The following is a 19,319-nucleotide window of genomic DNA, read 5'->3' as shown; positions in this document are numbered from 1 at the left end:
ACACTTCGGAGGTCCGAGCTGAATGGTCCGCAGCCAACGTGGCAAGGAGCTCGTGCTTTGCCCGAGGCACTGAAACCTGGCCGGGGCGAGACGGCATGCTCGTCCATCCCCACCCTGTTCTGCATATGCAAAACAGATACGAGAACGAGAATGGTTGCCACGACGAGGGCGAGACTCGATGCAGCGTATAGAATGTCGCGGCTGAGCTGACGTCGAGCGGCAATTCATGCGGTCAAGATGCGCTTCTTCGCAGCTGAGATCGACGGGCCATCGCAGGATCGCCCCGACAAAAATGGTTCTGTCGGCCAATTTCCGAAAGTGCCGTCAACTTAGCTGCGTCGCGCTGGGGGCGTGTGCGTGGGAGCGTGAGCTTGAGGGTGAGCGTGGGCGGTGGGCGGTGGGCGGTGGGCGGTGAAATCCAATTCAAGCTGACGTCGACCTTTGCTTGCTGGCTGGGCTCGAATGCGCTGGTCATGCATATGCACGGCATGCGTGTCACTCTGCTTTGCTCGCCCGTTGGATGTGATTCCGCAGGGGATGACCAGCAGACAAGCCCTTCATTGCAACGGATCCTTGCGCAAATACGGTAGTCGGCCGATGGCACTCCGTGACAAAGATCCGAAGCAGTAGAGAAGAGAGGGCGTGAGTGTTGCGTGRGTGAGTGACTGAGAGTGTGCTTTTCGCTTCGCGCTAAGAGCTCGGTTGTCCCCGCGGATTGACCGGCGCTGGTCGGGTCCCTGCCGACGGCCGTCGATCCCTTTCTCCTCTCTATCATCCTCTCTCCTCCCCAAAGCCACTTGACATGGCAAAGTGCTGAGCTCGGCGTCGTCGGATCGAGACTGGCTACCAACATGTCGGCCAACACCATACGCGACTATCTCTCGCTCCCTTCCTCGGCGCGCGTCGACTCTCCCGCCCAGGCCCAGCAGTGGCTCGATGCACTCGCTTCCGGTGGAATCTCGGCGCTCGGCTCCGTCAGCGACTCCATACGCTCCAAGCTCACCACCGCCATCCTCAACGACATTGGCGCCGCATCAGGCAAGCGCGAGGGCGACTACCTCCTCAACATCCGATCCGACGTGCGCTGGAATGCCAACACTCGTCTGTCGGCGCTCAAGGTGCTCAAGGAGCTTAGTCGACTTCCCGGAGGAAGTGCTCCGCTTGGCAAACCAGAGGCGCTGCGCATCCTCCTCCAGCAGGTCGACTTTCCCAAGCAGCGCGTTCGCCGCCTTTCCTCTTCCGCCTCAAAGCCTGCCGGGCTCAGCGGCATCTCCAGCCAGAACGTCGCAGCTGATGCCACCAGCGCCAATTCTGTTCCGGTTGCTTCCACCTCGAGCGCCTCCGCCTCCGGCTACTCGTTAGGCTCGATCGCCAAGACGCTGCGTCGGGCCGTCAGCCGGCGCGGGTCCCAACAGTCGGAACGGAATGCCAAGGACAAGGACACGTCACCCTCGTCAGACAGCACCACAGAAGAGTACGACATGAGTGACGATCCGGATTGGCCAATCACAGACATGGCCCTGCGCTGTCTCAACAACGCACTCTTCCTCAACGAGGATGCAAGACTCCCCTTTTCCACCGAAGACGTCGGCGGTGGGCACGTCGCCGTTGCCCTCCTTGCCCGCCCCGAGGACACGCCCGCCGATATTCTCTTCCTCGGCGCGCGCCTGCTCTTCTTCAGCACCTTATTCGAGTCGCCCTTCAACAAGATCGCCGTCGCCACCCTCAATGCCGTCCGCGTCGAGGCCCGCTGTGTCGACGCGCTCGTCAAGGCCTCCCTCGACAAGGCAGCCGACCGCAATGCTGCATCTTCTGTTCTCGTCGCCAGCGGCGCTCCAGCGCAGCTCAATACCGCCCTTTCAGACCTGCTCAAGGCTCACTTCAACATCTGCCTCTACTATCCGCGCCTAGCGGATGCCGAGGCCAAGCAGCAGCAGGCGGAAGAAGCAGATACACAATCGAGCGAGCCGACCAAGGCAGCAGAGGCGACAGCCATCGTCGGCGAAGCCTTCCACTCGGAACTGCTCGAGATGCTTCCGCCACTCATCTCGGTGCTCACGACTCTTCCACTACCCTCGCCGGTGCCGCTCATGCCTCCCTTCACACATGCGATTGCCGCACTGCTCAACTACCCGGTCACACACGTCAAGAGCCAGATCACCAGCGCAAAGCCAAAGTCAGGTTCCAACAACAGCGGCGCAGCTAACAAGGCTGCTTTGACTGCTCCCATCTCGCCCACGTCGAGTGCGGCGCTCAATACGGCGCCAAAGTACATCTCGCGGCTCATCATGTTTGCCGATCTCATGCTGGCGCGCTACTTTGGCGGTGCGAGCTCGGCGGCGGACGACGGACGACGTGTTCCCGAAGACGCGGATGCCAAGAGTGTGCAGCAAAAAGCGAGCAGCGACGGGATCGAGCTCGAGGACACGCTGGAGCCGCTGCTGCTCCTTCTGCGCAAGACGTCATCCGAAGACGCCGACATGCGCGCCACGCTGTGCTCCATCCTGCTGCCATCCGACCTGGATCGAAGCGTAGCGCTGGATCGACGGTCGGACGTGTTGGGTCGGCTGGTGCGGCTCATGTCCTCGGTGACGCTGCCACGCTCCGCACGGGCTGCAGGCGAGCTGCTGCTGTCGCTGTGCGACGCCGATGCCAAGCGCATGACCGAGACGATCGGCTACGGTCCGTGTGCAGGATTCCTCATGAACACGGGCCTGGCCTCTGCGCTGCCCTCGGGAGTAGCGCCAACGGGCGCCAACGGTCGTACAGTGGATCCGATTACGGGCGAGTACGAGCCTACGGAGGAGGAGCGTGCGCTGGACGAGATCGACCGCATGACGGATGCCGAGAAGGAGGCCGAGGCCGAGCGGCTATTCGTGCTGTTCGACCGGCTCAACAAGACGGGTGTGGTGCAGGTGCGGCATCCGATGGCCGCTGCGCACGAGTCGGGGCGGTTCGAGGAGATCGAGGCCCAGACCGCCCAGCAGGAAGCGGAGCGGCAAGAGCAGGAAGACCAACAGACCGAGCGCGACGTCGAGCGCGAAATGGCCGCGCACAAGCGGCGCAAGGAGGAGGCCAAGCTGCGCGCGCAGAAGCTGGCCCAGCCCAAGCCGGTACAGGCCGAAGCGGCGGCGCGCGTAGATGCAGCGGTGGAGCAGCAGGCGCCAGCTGCTGCAATTGAGCCGGTGGAGGCGGTTGAGCACGATGCGCGCTCCGAGACAGCGCAATGAATGCCACGCACACCACACTCACAAGCTTGATCTTTTGCGCGGCATGGGCGGTGAGATTACAGTGAGGATTCTGCGTGCTGGATGAGCGGCAAGACGTTGAACGCCAGATGGGCTAGCACGACGAATGCAGCTGCGAGTACGGTTGCCATGGTGATGGCCTTTATTGGTGCGAGCAGAGCAGCGTTTGGAACCGGAACGTTGATTTTGAGGGCTTGCTTTGGTGATTGGGATGGTGTGAGGACTTTGGTATTTTGTCGTGCCAGATGTTTGTGCGAAGCGGGGAAGAGCGAGTCCAGCCCAGTAGCGTAGAATCCCTCTACATAGCGAGCCTCATCCTTGCAAGTCAGAACAAGCTTGGGCTGTTGGATCCGCACCTCGACATAGTCTTGCTCCTCTTTTGCTGATTCCGGTGCCGAGAATGGCACCAGCTCGCTGGCGATCCTTGTCCATCCTGGCTGTGCTTGGCCTTTTGCTGGAAATTGGTACCTCGTATGGAGGGGGATATCGACGCTCACTCCATCGTTTCTCCACGCATCGACCTCCACAACCACCGTCTCCACCTCTCTCTCCCTCGAGCCTACCGCATGTTCCAACTCTACACTGCTTGCGAGGTGGACAAAATTGATCTTCGAGTCTTGTTTCCGCGCCAGAGCATGGCTAGCTGTAAAAGGGTCGAAGAACACCCCTGCCGGTAGATGCACTAGCACGCTCGGGCGACAGTGAGTTGCCGCTGCCAGCAGTGACGGTGCGATGGAGAGGGAAAGCGTAGGATGTAGGCTCGTGGCGTGCGTCAAGCTGGCTTCCATGGTGGAAAGATGGTGGTGGTCAATGCGCAACCCCACTTCCTTCCAAAAAATTCAATTGATTAAAAGATAAAAGAAATCAAGGGGGGTTTTCGAAGAACCCACCAACGCTCCTCGATATCAACGACGATGCACATGCAGGAAGATCATGTGGGCGGCGCGCCATCAGCTGGGCTAAGCACCTCACAGGTGACCGTGCAGCTCTGCTCTACGACGCCGCACTGTACCGATGAAGATGTGTAGCACCCACTTGGAAACGCAGCAGCCAAAACCGCACTGCTGAGCCGTGTCGACAAGCAGCGCCTACACAAAAGTTTTTATCCCACCACAGGCTTCATCTCGCCTCCTCCTTTTCCCATTCTTGCTCGAATGAAGCGATGATCGCTTGTTCTCCCCTCATTAAGCGTGCCTGATAGAGTCGTCTTGAGCGTCTGGGAGGGTTTGCTTTCGTACCACCACCTACGACGATGCGAGTTGGCGTTTTGTTGGTTCTGCCTCTGCTGGGGCTTGCGCTGGCCGCGAGTTCGGGCGATACATCGTTCCGCACTGCGGACTCGTCGGATCGCGATGCACGTATCAATCGCGCACGCTTCCTACCGACAGCCGAAAATCCGCAGCCATTCACATTCCGTGCTGGCGGCACCCAACCCTCCAACCCGGCTGGTGGGGGAGGGGCTTCTACTTCGGGTGTTGATGGAGCTTCGACTGGTGGACCATCTGATCTGGGGCCCAAGTCGGGACAGTGGAGTGACAGCGGTCGGCGGGATGCGGAGCTGTTGCGTTCTTCGTCGGGCAGTGCGAGGGCTACGACTCGTCGACCCGGTCGCTTCAACGAGGGCAAAGTAGGCTGGAACCCTCCGCCGCCTGTAGCGGAGGCGGAGTTGGCTTCGCGTCCATCGCTTGTGGAAGACCCGCCGCAAACAATGCCCAAGCGACCGGATAGTCCCACTCGTATGGCGCTCGAAGATGTCGCTTCTCGTCTGCACCGTATCTCCACACGTCCCGCAAAGTCTTCGCGAAAGGTTGACTTTGTCGACAGTCAGGCGTCTTCGATGCGATCGCACGCCTCATCGATCGTAACACCCTCGGACGTCAGTGGACCGTTCATCAGCTCGCAAAAGACCTCGGCAGCCGCCTCGAAAGATACCTCTCCGCGACTCGGTTCCTTCCGCTGGCTGAAGAGCATCAAGACTCGACTTGTCGACTCCGACTCATCGCGGGGGACTAGTACTGTTGCATCGACGCCTCCCGGGTCTGCCAGGGCACAAGCTCCGCCCGCGGTGCCTTTCAGACCGTGGGATGCCAAAGCCGCACTGAGGAAGATCAAGATCAAACAGCTGAATGGGATGCAAGATCGTTGGCCGAAGCAGTGGAGTCACTGGAACCGCGCACGTGCCGAGCTGGACAAACTCGACTACTTCCACCAATGGGACGATGCAATGGCTTGGTCTTCGCGCAATCGTGTCGACAACACCCGTGCTGCACGAGTTCCCACTGTTAACGGCGGCGTTACGGGGAGCAACATCCCCACCGGGCCCGAGTTCCTCCACAACCCAAACGACCCAGCCCCCCTCCTCGAAGAAGAGTTCACACCCCAGCATCGAAGCATCAAAGCCTTCCGTGAACTTGCCGCCAACGTCCCACCCGCCCTGACCTCACACTCGACAGCTGTGTTCGATGCACATGAACAGGGCGAGTACGGCAAAATCGGCCGCGGGTTCAGAAAGGTCCTCCATCCGGTTCAGTATGTCGGCCAAATGCTGGGCAACAAGGAAAGCACCATTGCGTTCGAAAATAGTCTGGCGGAGAAGTTGCATGCCAATCTGGCTCATACTCCCCCAGAGGCCCTAGCTAGACTTCAGAGGAAGGGAAAGAAGACGGTACAGCAAATGCTGGGTACGGAGTATGCCACCTACGACGACTTTTGGTATCCCCACTTCCACACCAAACCCGCCTTCAAAATCACCAACCCCCTCGACGTACCCCTCGACCACTTTGACGTCTTCAAACCCTTCTCCGAAGCCGTCGCCCTCCGCCGTCCCTAAACACTCCCCACACACACTGCCTTTGTTTCCTTGCCTCACTCTCGTTTTGTTGAATAGTTTTCTGCAAGTTGCGTTGTGGGCGACGCTAGTCGTTGCCGTTGAACAAGAACCAGATCTCCTTGAAATCGAGCCGATTGCCCTTGACGAGCTTGCTGCCCTCGAGCGCGGCCTTAGCGAGCGCGCGCTTCTTGTCCTGCAGCTTGAGGATGCGCTCCTCGACCGTATCCTTGATGCTGAGCTTGTAGATGGTCACGTCGCGCACCTGCCCCAGACGGTGGGCGCGGTCGAACGCCTGCTCTTCGATCTGCGGATTCCACCACAAGTCCATCAGGATCACCCGGCTGCACGCCGTCAGGTTCAGCCCCGTACTGCCCGCCTTGAACGAGATGAGGATCACCGTGGTCGTCGCGTCCGAGCGGATGCGCTCCAGAGCTGCCTCGCGCTCGGGCGGTCGCATGGAACCGTCGTACCGCACATAGCCAAACCCGCGCTGCGACAGGTGCGGCTCGACCAGGTCGAGGAACGAGGTGAACTGCGAAAAGACGATCGTCTTTTCGCGTGGGTCCGAGGTGCGGATGGAGGTGAGCAGAGATAGCATCTTGCGGATCTTGGTCGAGCCCGTCGAGGCCGCAAAGAGGTCGTGCGAGTGCGACGCTGCGAGTTGCGTACACTCTGCACACAGCAGCCGGCGTGCAGCGTCGACGGTCGAGGGTGTGGCACCCGGCGGCAGGTCCACCTGGCACTGCTCACACCGCTTCACCGCCACGCTCAGGCCGGACAGCATCGCGGCCAGCCCGTCATCGTCGTCCTCCTCCGCCTCCATCGTGCTTTGTGCGGGCTTGCCCGGCGCAGGCTCGGCCGCAGACCCGATGGCGCCTGCATCTGTGCGCAGATTGCCCGTGACCATGGCCGGGTGGTTGCACGCCTGCCTGAGCCTGAGCAGCAGCACGAGCGATGCGATCATATTCGTCTTGCCCTGCGCGCCGTTCTCGGCCTCGAACGCCTTGCGGATCCTCTCCTGCAGCCCTACGTAGAACTGCCTCTCTGCATCGCTGTCGAAGTCGAGCTCGATGAGTTGGAGCGTGCGCTTGGGCAGCGTGAGGATGGGCGAGCCGTCTTGGGCCTTGGCGTCCTTGGTGCGGCGGAGCATGATGGTCTGGAGCACAAAGCAGAGGCGCTTCATGCCCCAGTTGACGCGGTTCTGGTTGGCCGACTTGAGCGGCTCGCCGATCTTTTCGCGAAAGTGCGCATAGTCGTCAAAGGGCGGCACGCGCAGAAAGTGGATCAGGCTAAACATCTCGTAGGCATCGTTCTGCAGCGGCGTGCCCGTGAGGCACCAGCGCGACACGGCTCGGCCGGCGAGCATGAAGCACGCGCGCGAGCACTTGGCCTTGTGATTCTTGATGTTCTGCGCCTCGTCCAGCACGATGCGCAGCCAGGAAAAGTCGAACAGCGGCGCCGCCGCCGCCTTCTTGGCCGGCTTGCTGGGCTTGGCGGGGGCGCGTGCGAATGAGTCGTCCGTGTCGTCCGAGTCGATGGCCACCACGCTCGCGTCCGAGCTCGAGTCGGCGTCCGAATCGGCCGCAGTGCGTGGTGGCTTGGTTTTTGCATCGGTGCGCGACTTGGACTTGGCAGCGGGCTTGGTGAGGGGGATGCCCTTGGCACGTGCTTCGAGCGCAGCCATGTAGGTGTTGTACTCGCTCGCCACCGTGGTGTAGGTGGAGATGACGATGTCAAACTTGGCGAAGTGCGCAGCCGACTTTGTGCGCGAAGGTCCATGGTAGAGGTACACCTTGAGGCCGGCGTCTGTCTTTTCGGTGACCTCGCGCTCCCACTGCTTTATCACGGCGAGCGGTGCGATGATGAGCGTAGTCTTGGAGGGCATCTCTTTGCGCGCCGCATCCTCTAGTTTGTCTTGCGCGTCGTCTAGGCTTGCGTTCTTGGGTGCGGCAGCCTTCTTGCCGCGCTTTGTAGGTTCTGCGGGTACGTCTAGATCGATGGTGGCCTTGTCGTTGCCCGGGCGGTTTGAGACGATGAGCGCGAGCGTCTGTACGGTTTTTCCGAGACCCATGTCGTCTGCGAGGATGCCACCTTTGGCAGCGCCCTTTTCGCGCTCACGCATCCAGGCAACACCCTGCACCTGGTGCGGGAGGAGCATGCACTTGAGGCCCGGTACGTGTGCATCTGTCTTTGCGTCGTCCGAGACCTGGGTGACGTTGACCATGTTGGAGAGGAGGTCGCGTATCTGCCTCTCGCGCGTGGCCGCATCGATGGTGGGCCCTACGGCCGCGTCGTCCGGATACATGGTGTGCACCGGGCTTGACTGCATCTGATCGTCGTATGCGTACGGTTGACGGAGCGGTTTTGCTCGTGATGCGGAGGGAGAGGCGAGTGGCGAGTGGTAGAAAGGGTCGTTGTTGCGGAGTGGTGGTGGTGGTGGTGGAGTGTTTCCGGGAGAGATGAAGGGAGCGTAGGAAGACTTGGAGTTGGGAGAGCGGAAGGGCTGTGCTGCGGCATAGCTCGACGTTGTTGCGGACTGCGGAGCGCGAGCGGATGCGGGAGCGGGAGCGCGAGATGAAGACGACGCGGAAGTTGACACCTTAGCCGCACCTGACTGGAATGGATTGGATCGTGACGCAGCGCCGATGGGTGACGACTCGCCAAAGACGATGGGATCCGTGCGAGAGCCGACGCCTGAGCCAGCGCCGCCGAATGCTGCCGCGGACTGCGACTGCGACTGCGACTGCGACTGCTTGGGCGGCACGTACGGCACGAGTGGCGGCTGAAAGAGCTTGACTTTGGGCGGAGGAGCGTGCTTGTTGCGGTGGGGCAGCGATGTGACGGCCGGATTGGCGGCCGAAGAGGAGGATGCCGTGGACTGTTGGCGTTCCTTCTGCTGACGCTTTGCCTGCTCGATGGCCGCCAGCTGCTCCTCGATGATCTTTCTGCGCATCGCCTCCATCTTGGCGGCGGAGGATTAAGCTCACTGCTCAATGAGCCTGAGCCTGAGCCTGTTTGGAATCGGATGTGCCGTCGTCGAGCGGTGTGATAGTAAAGGGGCAAGACGAGCGTGCTATGAAACACGGCTGCGCTCCGAATAATGCGCAGCAGCAGCTGCATGTTTTTCTCCCAAAAAGTGGAGCGAGGGAGAGCGGGCTCGAGACCAACACCTTGCTGGCGCGCGTCTGTTGCTGTCGCATCGGGCATCGGCGCCTCCCCACCTCCCCCGATCTTCGTCGATGCACCGATGGAAGCGCTCGGGAAGACGCGGCGAGGCAGCCGTGCGAAAAGGCACAACGGTGGACGGACCAACGCGACGGAAATCGAGGCAATCCAGCAAAGCCGCCTTTCACCTCCACTTTGGCGGAATTGCGTCAATTTGCCCCGTCCATCTGTCACACACGACATCCCCTTTGCACAGTCATCCATCTTCCTTTCCACCACCACCACACCTCCTTTCCCCCCACGCAATCAAAAACACCGCACACCCATCTCCGACACAATGACCAAGGGCGAGACCATCAAGTGCAAGGCCGCCGTCGCCTGGGAAGCCGGCAAGCCCATGTCGATCGAGCAGATCGAGGTGCAGCCTCCGCGCAAGGGCGAGGTGCGCGTTCAGATCACCCACACCGGCCTCTGCCACACCGACGCCTACACGCTCTCGGGCTCCGACCCCGAAGGTGCCTTCCCCGCCATCCTCGGCCACGAGGGCGCCGGCATCGTCGAGTCCGTCGGCGAGGGTGTCGACCACGTTAAAGAAGGCGACTCGGTCATCCTCCTCTACACCGCCGAGTGCCGCGAGTGCAAGTTCTGCAAGTCGGGCAAGACCAACCTCTGCCAGGCGGTGCGTGCCACTCAGGGTCAGGGCGTCATGCCCGACGGCACAAAGCGCTTCTCGTGCAACGGCAAGGAGCTCTTCCACTTTATGGGCTGCTCCACCTTTTCGCAGTACACCGTGGTGTCGCAGTACTCGCTCGTCGCCATCGACCCCAAGGCGCCGCGCGAGAAGACGTGCCTGCTCGGATGTGGCGTGACCACGGGCTGGGGTGCGGCTACCCACACCGCCAACGTCGAAAAGGGCTCCAATGTCGCCGTGTTCGGTGTGGGCTGTGTGGGTCTGGCCGTCATCACGGGCGCTGTCGACGCAGGCGCAGGCCGTATCATCGCCATCGACACCAACGACCAGAAGGAGGAGTGGGCCAAGAAGTTCGGCGCCACCGAATTCGTCAACCCGTCCAAGCTCGACAAGGACATTGTGGCGCATCTCGTCGACATTACCGATGGCGGTCTCGACTATACCTTTGACTGCACGGGCAATGTCAAGGTGATGCGCAGCGCGCTCGAGGCCTGCCACAAGGGCTGGGGCGTCAGCACGGTGATTGGTGTCGCTGCTGCGGGGCAGGAGATCGCCACGCGTCCCTTCCAGCTCGTCACCGGTCGCAGATGGCAGGGCTCCGCATTCGGCGGTGTCAAGGGCAGGACCGAGTTGCCCGGTATCGTAGACAGGTACCTCAAGGGTACCTTCAAGGTGGACGACTACATTACGCACAAGACCGACCTCGACAACATCAACAAGGGCTTCGAGTACATGAAGCAGGGCGAATGCATTCGCTGCGTTGCAGACATGTCGTAAATCCCTCCCCACACGTCGAACAGCATGTAAAGACGGTGAAATTTCAACAACGAACGTAGGACGAATGTGCGCGGTTTCACTTGCGCGGGATGATGGTGGTGACGGCGGAATCGATATTGTGATACACGAGGTTTTGCTGGAAGAACTCGGTGCCTAGGATCCACACTTTGAAGTCGGGGCCGTTTTGCGGGAACATTTGGTCGACCTGAGGATTGCCTGTGAGCGAAAGGGTGCATCTCTGACCGCCATCCTTTGCATCCGTCAGGTGTGCATTTGACAGCAGCAGGGGGTTTCGTTTGTGCAACTTGACCAGGCGCGGTGCAAAGAGCGTTCCCGTAAGGGCGTTGACGGAGTCTCTAACTCCTGCAGCGTGCACATTGACTCCGGCGGTTTGGTACGACTTCATCGCCTGGACCGCCTGGACGTTTTGACCTTGATCCTCGTGGTCCATCGCCATGCTCATGAACGACTGTGCAGCCGGACTGGGCTTACTGGGCCTACGGAGCGCCGTGAACGTCGTTCGCATACCGCCAATGTCGAAGCCAAGCTTGATGGAAAGATCGCATGCGGCGTCAGCTACGACCTGCTTGGGATCGCTCGATGTGCGGTTCAGACGGCCCTGGGTGGCGTCGATGATCTTGGCCACTTCGCTCGGTGGACCGACCACACCCGCCGTGCCCGTGTCGAGCAAAAGTGCATCGATGCGAACATTGTCCAGCACCTGGTCGTCGATGACGAACCGCAGATCATGGCGATGGGCAATGCCCCAGAACGGATGCCCCGGAAACGTCGAGCCCGTACCCGGGTCGATGTTGATCGCTGCCCCCGCATCATACCCCTTCACGACCGGGACCGTAGTACCCTCTTTAGGAAACACCAGTTGTCCACTTGCTGCCGCCGAATCAGTGGGCGGTGTCATAGCAGTGTAAAAGTGAGACGCACCCGTAATGCCCAGTCGCTTCCGACCATCGTCCGACAGGTAGGAACCCAGAAACGAAACATCCGCACTGGGGATCACCGTCTTCTTGCCATCCTTGCCCGGCTTTCCCTGGACCTTGTTGAACGGCGGCGAAAGACCCAGGATCCCCTGGGCCTTGAGTGGCAATCCGGCGAGTGCCAGAGTCATATTTCCCGCCAGAGCGCCTCCTCCAGCCTCAACCCCACTGCCTTGGACGAGGTACGCCGTGTCGGTGATAAAGTGCATCGTAGGCTTGACGGGCGCCCCATCGCCACCGCCGGGCGTCGTGGTTACGTAGCCCTGCATATCGCCCATCTCGAGCTGCGCTGCATCGCTCGTCGATGCCGTCTGGTGAAACACCGAGTCCTGTACAACGACGAACGGCGAACCGGTGTCGAGGACGAGGTTGTACGTGTTGGCGGGCGAACCGACAGCAAGGGTGGCGGTCATGAGCTGCGAGTCCGGCTCAAAGGCTAAGGGGATCACGATGTTGTGCTCGTCACCCCACACCCCCAACGCCAGCGAAACCGCTGCCAGAACGAAAAACAGCATCATCGCGATAGTAAGATGGTGGACAGAAAGCAGCCCTCAACCCCAGCAAGATCGCCATGTCGCCAAGAACCATTGCCAGCCAGGCACGCTCGAAATGAAAGCCCCAAGCCACAGTCGCTCGCCACCCAACTCATTTGGCCGCTTCATCACGCGTTCAATCCCACAGCGGCAGTTGGTCTGGCATTGTCTAGGGCGAGTACAATCCGCGCTGCTGCAGCAGCCTGTACATGTCCGCCACGAGGTACAGACTGCCCGCCACCACAACGGCGCCTTTGCCTGCGCTCTTGCCCTCGGCCCACTCGAGCGCACCTGCGATGGCGGGGAAGGTGCGGATCTCGCCCACGTCCACTGTGCGCGCCACGCTCTTGAGCGTACGAAGCGCGTCGTCGAGTTCCACGCTGCGCACCCACGGCATGCCCTCGGGCGGACTGAACGTAGTCAGGGCTACATTGTTGCGCTCGACGCGGTCCGATGGCTGCTCGAGCAGTGCCCGCACCATGGCCTCGTAGTCCTTGCCCTCGCTAAACGCCAGCACGTACGTCACCTCGAACTGCGCTTCTGTCTTTGCCTTGCCCTTGCCTGCTGGCGCAGACAATGCACGTGCGGCGAGGCATGCATCAATGTACTCCCTCAGCGCGAGTGCCGACGCGGCATTGTGCGCCCCATCCACCAGCACGTCAACCCCACCGAGGATGTGCCAAGAACAGCGGCCTGCCCAGTGGACTGCATTGAGCGCCTCGCGCAGCCGCACGTTGGCTTCGGCATCGTCGCGCAGCCCCCACATGATGCGCATGCGCAGCTCGCCCCACCCATCCTCCACCTCGTCGCGCGCGATCGACGAGAGCGTCTGAACCGCCATGCACACGCCCGTCAAATTGGCACGCGTGCGCTCGATCCCCACCGCCACCGAGTAGAGCACCGGATCGTGCGGATGCGCCACAAACGTCCCCCGCGGATTCATCCCGCTCGTCGACAGAAACAGCGTCGGCCCCAAGCGAGGTGTAAAGTCCACCGCCGCTCCCCAGCGCGACTGCCGCGTAGGAGGGAGAGTCAACAGCTTCCACGGAATGTACGTCTTGACGAGCCGAGCCCCGCGCGCAATGCACACATTGCGCACCGCATCCAAGATCCCCGCCGCCCGCGAACCCAGCTGCTTCGATTCGTTCTCCACCGGCCCAAGCGCAAGCTGATCCACCGCACCCACGTCTTCCAAGCGTTGATCGGCGATAATGCAGAGCCCGGAATCCTTGACGATGCCCGCTTTCTCGCGCGCAATGCCCGCGAGCTCGCTGCCCAGGAACGCCTCGTGGTCGCGGTCGATCGGACAAATCACACTCGCCAGCACCTGGTCGCGCCCAAACACGTTCGTCGCATCCAGCCTCCCGCCCAGCCCGACCTCGATCAACAGCACCTCGGGCCGCTCGTGCTCGGGCAACAATGCAAACGCCTGGAACGTCTGCGCCGTGAGCAGCTCAAATGGCGACGACTTGAGTGGCTGCCCGTCATCATCCTCGGACGCGGGGATGTCAAGCCCCTGGTCGGCAGATAGCACGTCGGACTGCGCCAGCCGCCAGATCGGCTTCGACACCACCGCGCCGTTGACCTTGCAGCAGTCGCGGCGCTCGATCAGGTGCGGGCTGACAAAGGTGCCCGTGCGGATGTCGAGCGCGTTGCGCAGCACCGCGTCCAGGTACGCGATGGTGCTGCCCTTGCCGTTGGTCCCCGCCACGTGGATCACGGGGAAGCGCGTATGCGGCGAGCCGAGACGTGCGAGCAGCCGCGTGATGCGCTCCAGCCCCAGCTCGATGCGCGGACCGGAAGCGCCGTTTGAGCTGCTATCGCCCGCCGTGCCCGCACCCGCTGCACAAGGGGTTGAAGCTGCTCCCGCCGCACCGTTCGTGCCTGCCGAGCGCACGTTGCTTTCCGCCGCCGCAGCATGCTCGGTCGAGGCAGCGCGAGCGCGCGACCCGCCTGGCCTCGTTGCTTGCACTGGCTGGGCTGCACTCTTGTCCTTCGAGCCGTTCGAGTCGGCGGTAGCGCCGCTATACAGCCTCTGAATGCCCGGCGGCACGGGTTTGGCGGTATCGGCGGTCTTCTGTCTGCGCCTGACCTCCTCCCACATCTGCCACTTCTGCTCCTCGGCGCGCTTCTTTGCCTCGGCCTCCTTCTTCTCTCTTTCCTTCTGCTTGCGTTCGTGCTGTGCGCGGATCTCTCCCGCACGCAGCTTCTCCGCCTCGGCCTGCTTGTCTCTCTCGTCAGCGAGCGCCTTTTGCACCTCGAGGTACCTGCGCTCGGCCCTCGTGAGGCTGTTGTTCTGCGCCTCGCCGTCGAGGGCGGGCTTGATTGCGGCGTCCATCTCGTCGATCGGCGTGCTGGTGACGTGCGATGCGCGGTACGAGCCCAGGCCGAGTCCGCGCGGCTCCGCCCCGGGTGAATCCTGCCCGCTGTCCGTGTTGCGACTGGTGTTGGTGGCGCTGCTGAACTTGCGCAGGAACGACAGCCGCGGCGGACGCGACTCGGTGGGCGCACTCACCGCCACCATCGACGCACCGTTCTCGGCCTCGTCCGCAGCGGTGGGCATGGGCGGTAGGTCGCGCTCGCGCCTCGGCCTTTCGCTCGCCTCGATCATCTCTGGGAACGGCGCGAGGTTCTGGATGGGCGGCAGCACAGGTGGGGTCGGTAGCTCCGTCTTGCCCACACGACTGCTCGACGATGCCTGTCTCTCCTTGACCGGTCGTTTGGGCGCTTCGTTGCCGTTCTGACCCGCCTCGTTCGACGCCCGACGTGCAAGGGCCGCGCGCTTCTCAGCTGCATCCGCCGCAGCAGCCGAATTGAACTCCTGGCTATTCTGCTTGCTCGGTCGGCGTCTTGGCTTAGCCCTGAGCTCGCCTCCACCGGCCGAGGTGAAGCCGACAAAGCCTCGCGCATTGCCGTACTCGGTGCTGGTGATCTCGGGTCCGCCGAGCGAGCCGATGGGCGCATTGACGCTGTTCGGATTGCGCCCCACCTGGCCCTGCACGCCCGGGCCGATGACGAGCGCGGTGGCGGGCATCGCCAGGAAGCCACTCGAGCGTCCATCGGGATGGGGCGAGTTGGGCGACGAAGCGCTCGCGGCTGCCGCAGACGCAGACCGCTGCGCAGCCGCATTGACGGTCGACGAGCTGTTGCGGCGTGCCGAGGGCTTTTCATTTGCAGCCGAAGCAGAGACCGGCGTGGCAGCCCCCGAGTCGAGCCTAGGCGAGGTCGGCGGCGATGCGACATGCTGCAGGTCAACCGTCGAGGACGGCAGCGCGGCGGTGCTCGGGTTAGTGGATGCAGAAGCCTGGGTTGAGGTCGAAGGCGTTGTGGCGGTGGGAAGCGCAGCTGAGCCACCCAGCTTGGGACTGGCACTCGGCTTGGTGGTTGCCGTGGTGGTTGCTACGGCAGCTGCCGAGGAGCGGCGCTTGTTCTTGGGCCCGCTCTGCTTGGCCGACGACGACTGGAGCAGATTGAGCCCGCCTGCGAGGTTGACGGGGCTGTTGGACGAGTAGCCGCCAGCATTGTTGGCCGAGGAGCGACGAATGTGGCCCGAGCCGACGTTGGTGGCAGTGACCACGCGGAAGGACTGGCGATAGTCCTGGTAGCGGTGCTGGTGGTAGTTCGCATTGGGCTGTGCACCCACGGACGACGAGAAGGACGACGGCTCCGAAGGCTGGATGATCGAGTAGGGCGGCGGTTCAGAGAGCGTGCCCGCCCTCGTGAGCGATCCAGTCGGAGCCGAGTATCGATGTGCCTCTGGCAGCTTTGGCAGCTCGAGCTCCTGGAGCGTATGGGCCGGTTTGAGTCGGACGACAATCTGGTCGCCCTCCTCGATTAAGCTGCACTCGTGGTGGTCCTGAAGCTCGAAGCCGCGCATCTCGGTCGGGTCCTCGTCTTCCGCATCGGGGTCTTCGGCTTCGAGGTCGTCGCGCTGCCTGAGCTCGAGGGTGAGCATCTGCATCTTCCAGCCATTGATCGCCTTTTCCTTGACCTCTTCCGAGAAGGTGAGCGGCTTGGTGGACGACTGTGCATTGGTCTGGCCGGTGAGGATGCGGAGGATGGATAGCTTGAACGACGAGATGTCGGCGGACGGGTCGGGGACGCGGTGGGGGATGCTGAACGCCGGCAGCGGAGGGTGGGTCTTGAGGGTGATCAGGGGCGCCGGCCCGCCGCCAGGCAGAGCGCGGTCCGCCGAGGGCATGATGGCGTGGTTGGGTGGGGCGGTGGGAACGGATGCTAGTGCGGTCAGGCTGTGAAGCACTCTCGGGATAGGACGAGCGTGGAAGTGTCTGTGCGCGATCGAGGTTGGCTTTGCTACCTGAAGATGGATGCGAGGACGAGTTTGCAGGACGAAGCCGCGGGAGAATACGGCGGCAGTGCTCGCACAGGAGCGCGATTGCATGCACAGGAGATCGCCTATTCAGCGAACGATGCGAGAGACGACCGCAGCATCGGACGGCTGCAAGTGATCGAATGGATATCGACGGCAGCGGTAGCCGTGATGGTGATGCCGATGCCAACGCTGATGCTGTTCGAGGGAGATGCAACAGAGATGATGCTGACTGCGGACTTGCTTGCGGGGAAGCGGACGAGGCTGACTCCAATCGCAAAGAGAAGATGAGCCGCACAGCCGACGGTGTGGATGAGGATGGGCGAGGAATGGAGGTGTAAGAGCACAAGCAAGCCAGCTACAGTAGCTCGTCGTATGCACTTTGAGGCAAGATGACGATGATTAGGGCCGTGCTTTTTCCAGCACATTTGGCCTCATTTCCGCCTCGATTTCGGCCTCATTTTTGTCCGATTGCGGTCGAAATGCCCGCCTGCCAAGCCTATCGAAAAATCGAAAAAAAGAAAAAGAAAAGAAAAGCAAAGCAAAGGCGAACCCACTGTCGGCCTCTGCAAAGTGGAGGATTGCGCCCAAAAATAGACGGAAGCCACTCCACGCCATGCAGCCTTCCGGAATGTAATCCCCGAACAGACCCAACCCCGCTCCCTCCCCCCTCGTCAACATTCCCAACTCAGGAACAGGAGACAAACACACACATCGCCCAGACTGCAAACAAGAAGAAGAAGAAGAAAACGTTGTCTGCGTTCGGGTTGGAGACCATATACAAGTGATCGCAAGCAGCTACACTCGAGCGGTGCGAGAAATGCCCGCTTCCTCCAGCACCTTTTTGCGGCTCCAACGCCAGAGAGACGTGAGCGAGGGGGCGCAACGCATCCGACCGGACCGGCGATCGTCTACACAATCGTGCCCCGTCCCATCATCGCGCAGATAGCAGTAAGAGAGGTTGAGAAGACAAAGAGAAGGGCCGAAACAAGGAAGAATCAAAGGTACACGTAGCCGAAACCGAGACTAAGGGAATGGAAATGATGGTGGTGGTGGTGGATGGGAGGGATGGATGTGCGTGTGCGCGCAAGGCCAGACGAGTGCCAGCACAACGACAACGGCGGAGCGAGCAGCAAAGCAACGATAAAAGACAGAGCGATGGCGACGACAATATCGCACCCATGTAAGGACCCGTGACAGTGGTTCGACCAGATGGGGAGAATAGGGCTCGAGCGACACACAGAGAGAGAGAGAGGATGACCCCTTTACTCTTCGTCGTCGTCGTYGTTGTCCAGCTCGTCTTCGTCGCTGATGGGGCCGTGCTCGGCCTCCCAGGCGTCGACCGCCTTTTGGCGCGCGAGGCAGTACTCGTCGCACTCGACAATGTGCTCGGGCGCCTCAAAGGGGTCCTCGTCGTCGACGATCGTGTTGCCCTCCTCGTCCTTGTGCGTCACGGCGCGGCGCGCCACGTGCGAGGTGGGCAGCGCGCGGTTCGAGTGCGCCGAGCGCTTGTGCGGCTTCTGCGTGTACATGTACCAATAGGCAATGTCGCGCAGCGAGCCGTTGCCGTTGAGGAAGGCGTTCTTGTTGTTGGCGTACGAGTCGGGCGGGTTGCTGATCTCAAAGCAGCCCAGCCACGCGGCGCGCTGCACGTACTTGACCTGCGTCATCCACGCGGTGGCGTCCATGTGGAACTTCTTGATGGCGCCCATGTTGGATCCCGAGGCGGCGGTGATGCCGTACTCGGTGACCCAGATGGGCTTGTTGAAGCGCGAGTGGATGGTCTTGATCCACTTTTTGAACTTGGCCATGTCGCCCGTGGTGCCGTACCAGTGGATGGCGATAAAGTCGATGGTGCAGCCGAGCTTGTTGCACTCGTCCATGAACTCCTGCAGCCACTCGGTCTTGTACACCATCTGGGGCGAGCTGATCTTGACGCCCTTCTTGGCGTACGGCTCGAGCTCCTTCATGTGCAGCTTGGCCGCGTACTTGGGGTCGAGGTTCGACTGGCCGGGGATCTCGGGCTCGTTGAAGCTGAGCAGGTACTTGGGCAGGTTGCCCTTCATCTCCTGCTTGCGCTGGTTCCACTGCGAGTAGTACTTGGGGCCCCAGAAGCACGGCACCCACTCGAGCTTGCCGTTGAACTTGGGGTTGGGGCCGTCCTGCCAGTGCCAGTACCACTTGATCAGGCCCTTGGCGATGCGTGGGCCGTAGTTGTCGTTGACACCCCACGCGAGACCGCGCTGCAGCTTGGCCTCGGTAGAGGAGACGGCGCAGAGGAGCGCGGCCAGAGCGGCCACGAGGATCTGCACGGAGAAACGCATGTTGGTGCGCGGATGTGTTTTCGGGGAAAAGAATGTGGTGGTAGGGCTAGGATCGAGTCGATGCGGTGGTGGAGAGTGGAGAGAGAGAATGCAAGTCACGTCCTATGCTGCGGATGAAACGATGCTGGGTGAGCGAGATGCAAGGATGCCGCAAAGACAAACGAAACGAGGATGCTGATGTAGCTGTTAGTGGTGTGTTGTGGTGTATGATAAGCGCTGTGGCTGCTGTTGGTGTTGTTGTTGTTGTTGTTGTCGACCGGGCAAGAGGGATGGGAGGGGGTCGGTGGTGGTGGTGATCGTCGTGTGCTCTCAAAGCCACGTCCGAAAGAGGTGAAGAGGAGGGGGAGGACGGAGAGGATGGAGTGGAGAGAGGAGGGAGGAGGATGGTGATGGATGGATATGAGGATGGAGAAGGGAGGAGCGTTG

General features: G+C 61.6%; 8 protein-coding genes across 8 annotated transcripts; 3 read left to right on the top strand and 5 right to left on the bottom strand.

Moving 5' to 3' along the window:
* Positions 1–851: 851 nt before the first annotated feature.
* PAN0_019d5770 (uncharacterized protein) lies at positions 852–3,230 on the top strand (the record flags this gene model as incomplete). Its single annotated transcript, XM_014798704.1, has 1 exon — positions 852–3,230. The coding sequence occupies one exon, from the start codon at positions 852–854 to the stop codon at positions 3,228–3,230; it is 2,379 nt and encodes a 792-aa protein (XP_014654190.1).
* Positions 3,231–3,286: 56 nt separating this feature from the next.
* On the bottom strand, positions 3,287–4,036 carry PAN0_019c5769 (uncharacterized protein; the record flags this gene model as incomplete). The annotated part of the gene is made up of 1 exon (XM_014798703.1): positions 3,287–4,036. The coding sequence occupies one exon, from the start codon at positions 4,034–4,036 to the stop codon at positions 3,287–3,289; it is 750 nt and encodes a 249-aa protein (XP_014654189.1).
* A 464-nt stretch (positions 4,037–4,500) lies between these two features.
* PAN0_019d5768 (uncharacterized protein) lies at positions 4,501–6,078 on the top strand (the record flags this gene model as incomplete). Its single annotated transcript, XM_014798702.1, has 1 exon — positions 4,501–6,078. One exon carries the CDS (start codon positions 4,501–4,503, stop codon positions 6,076–6,078), a length of 1,578 nt encoding a protein of 525 aa, XP_014654188.1.
* An 85-nt stretch (positions 6,079–6,163) lies between these two features.
* PAN0_019c5767 (DNA repair protein rad5) lies at positions 6,164–9,040 on the bottom strand (the record flags this gene model as incomplete). Its single annotated transcript, XM_014798701.1, has 1 exon — positions 6,164–9,040. One exon carries the CDS (start codon positions 9,038–9,040, stop codon positions 6,164–6,166), a length of 2,877 nt encoding a protein of 958 aa, XP_014654187.1.
* Positions 9,041–9,580: 540 nt separating this feature from the next.
* PAN0_019d5766 (formaldehyde dehydrogenase) lies at positions 9,581–10,711 on the top strand (the record flags this gene model as incomplete). Its single annotated transcript, XM_014798700.1, has 1 exon — positions 9,581–10,711. One exon carries the CDS (start codon positions 9,581–9,583, stop codon positions 10,709–10,711), a length of 1,131 nt encoding a protein of 376 aa, XP_014654186.1.
* A 76-nt stretch (positions 10,712–10,787) lies between these two features.
* On the bottom strand, positions 10,788–12,224 carry PAN0_019c5765 (uncharacterized protein; the record flags this gene model as incomplete). Its single annotated transcript, XM_014798699.1, has 1 exon — positions 10,788–12,224. The coding sequence occupies one exon, from the start codon at positions 12,222–12,224 to the stop codon at positions 10,788–10,790; it is 1,437 nt and encodes a 478-aa protein (XP_014654185.1).
* A 184-nt stretch (positions 12,225–12,408) lies between these two features.
* PAN0_019c5764 (uncharacterized protein) lies at positions 12,409–16,641 on the bottom strand (the record flags this gene model as incomplete). Its single annotated transcript, XM_014798698.1, has 1 exon — positions 12,409–16,641. The coding sequence occupies one exon, from the start codon at positions 16,639–16,641 to the stop codon at positions 12,409–12,411; it is 4,233 nt and encodes a 1,410-aa protein (XP_014654184.1).
* Positions 16,642–17,834: 1,193 nt separating this feature from the next.
* Positions 17,835–18,893, bottom strand: PAN0_019c5763 (glycoside hydrolase; the record flags this gene model as incomplete). The annotated part of the gene is made up of 1 exon (XM_014798697.1): positions 17,835–18,893. The coding sequence occupies one exon, from the start codon at positions 18,891–18,893 to the stop codon at positions 17,835–17,837; it is 1,059 nt and encodes a 352-aa protein (XP_014654183.1).
* Between the last annotated feature and the right edge of the window lie 426 nt (positions 18,894–19,319).

The sequence above is a fragment of the Moesziomyces antarcticus genome (genome assembly GCF_000747765.1).
Source record: "Moesziomyces antarcticus DNA, scaffold: scaffold_v10019, strain JCM 10317, whole genome shotgun sequence".
In the NCBI taxonomy this organism is placed as follows: domain Eukaryota; kingdom Fungi; phylum Basidiomycota; class Ustilaginomycetes; order Ustilaginales; family Ustilaginaceae; genus Moesziomyces; species Moesziomyces antarcticus.
Note: the sequence above shows the minus strand (reverse complement) of the source record. Positions and strands in the feature narration are given on the sequence as shown.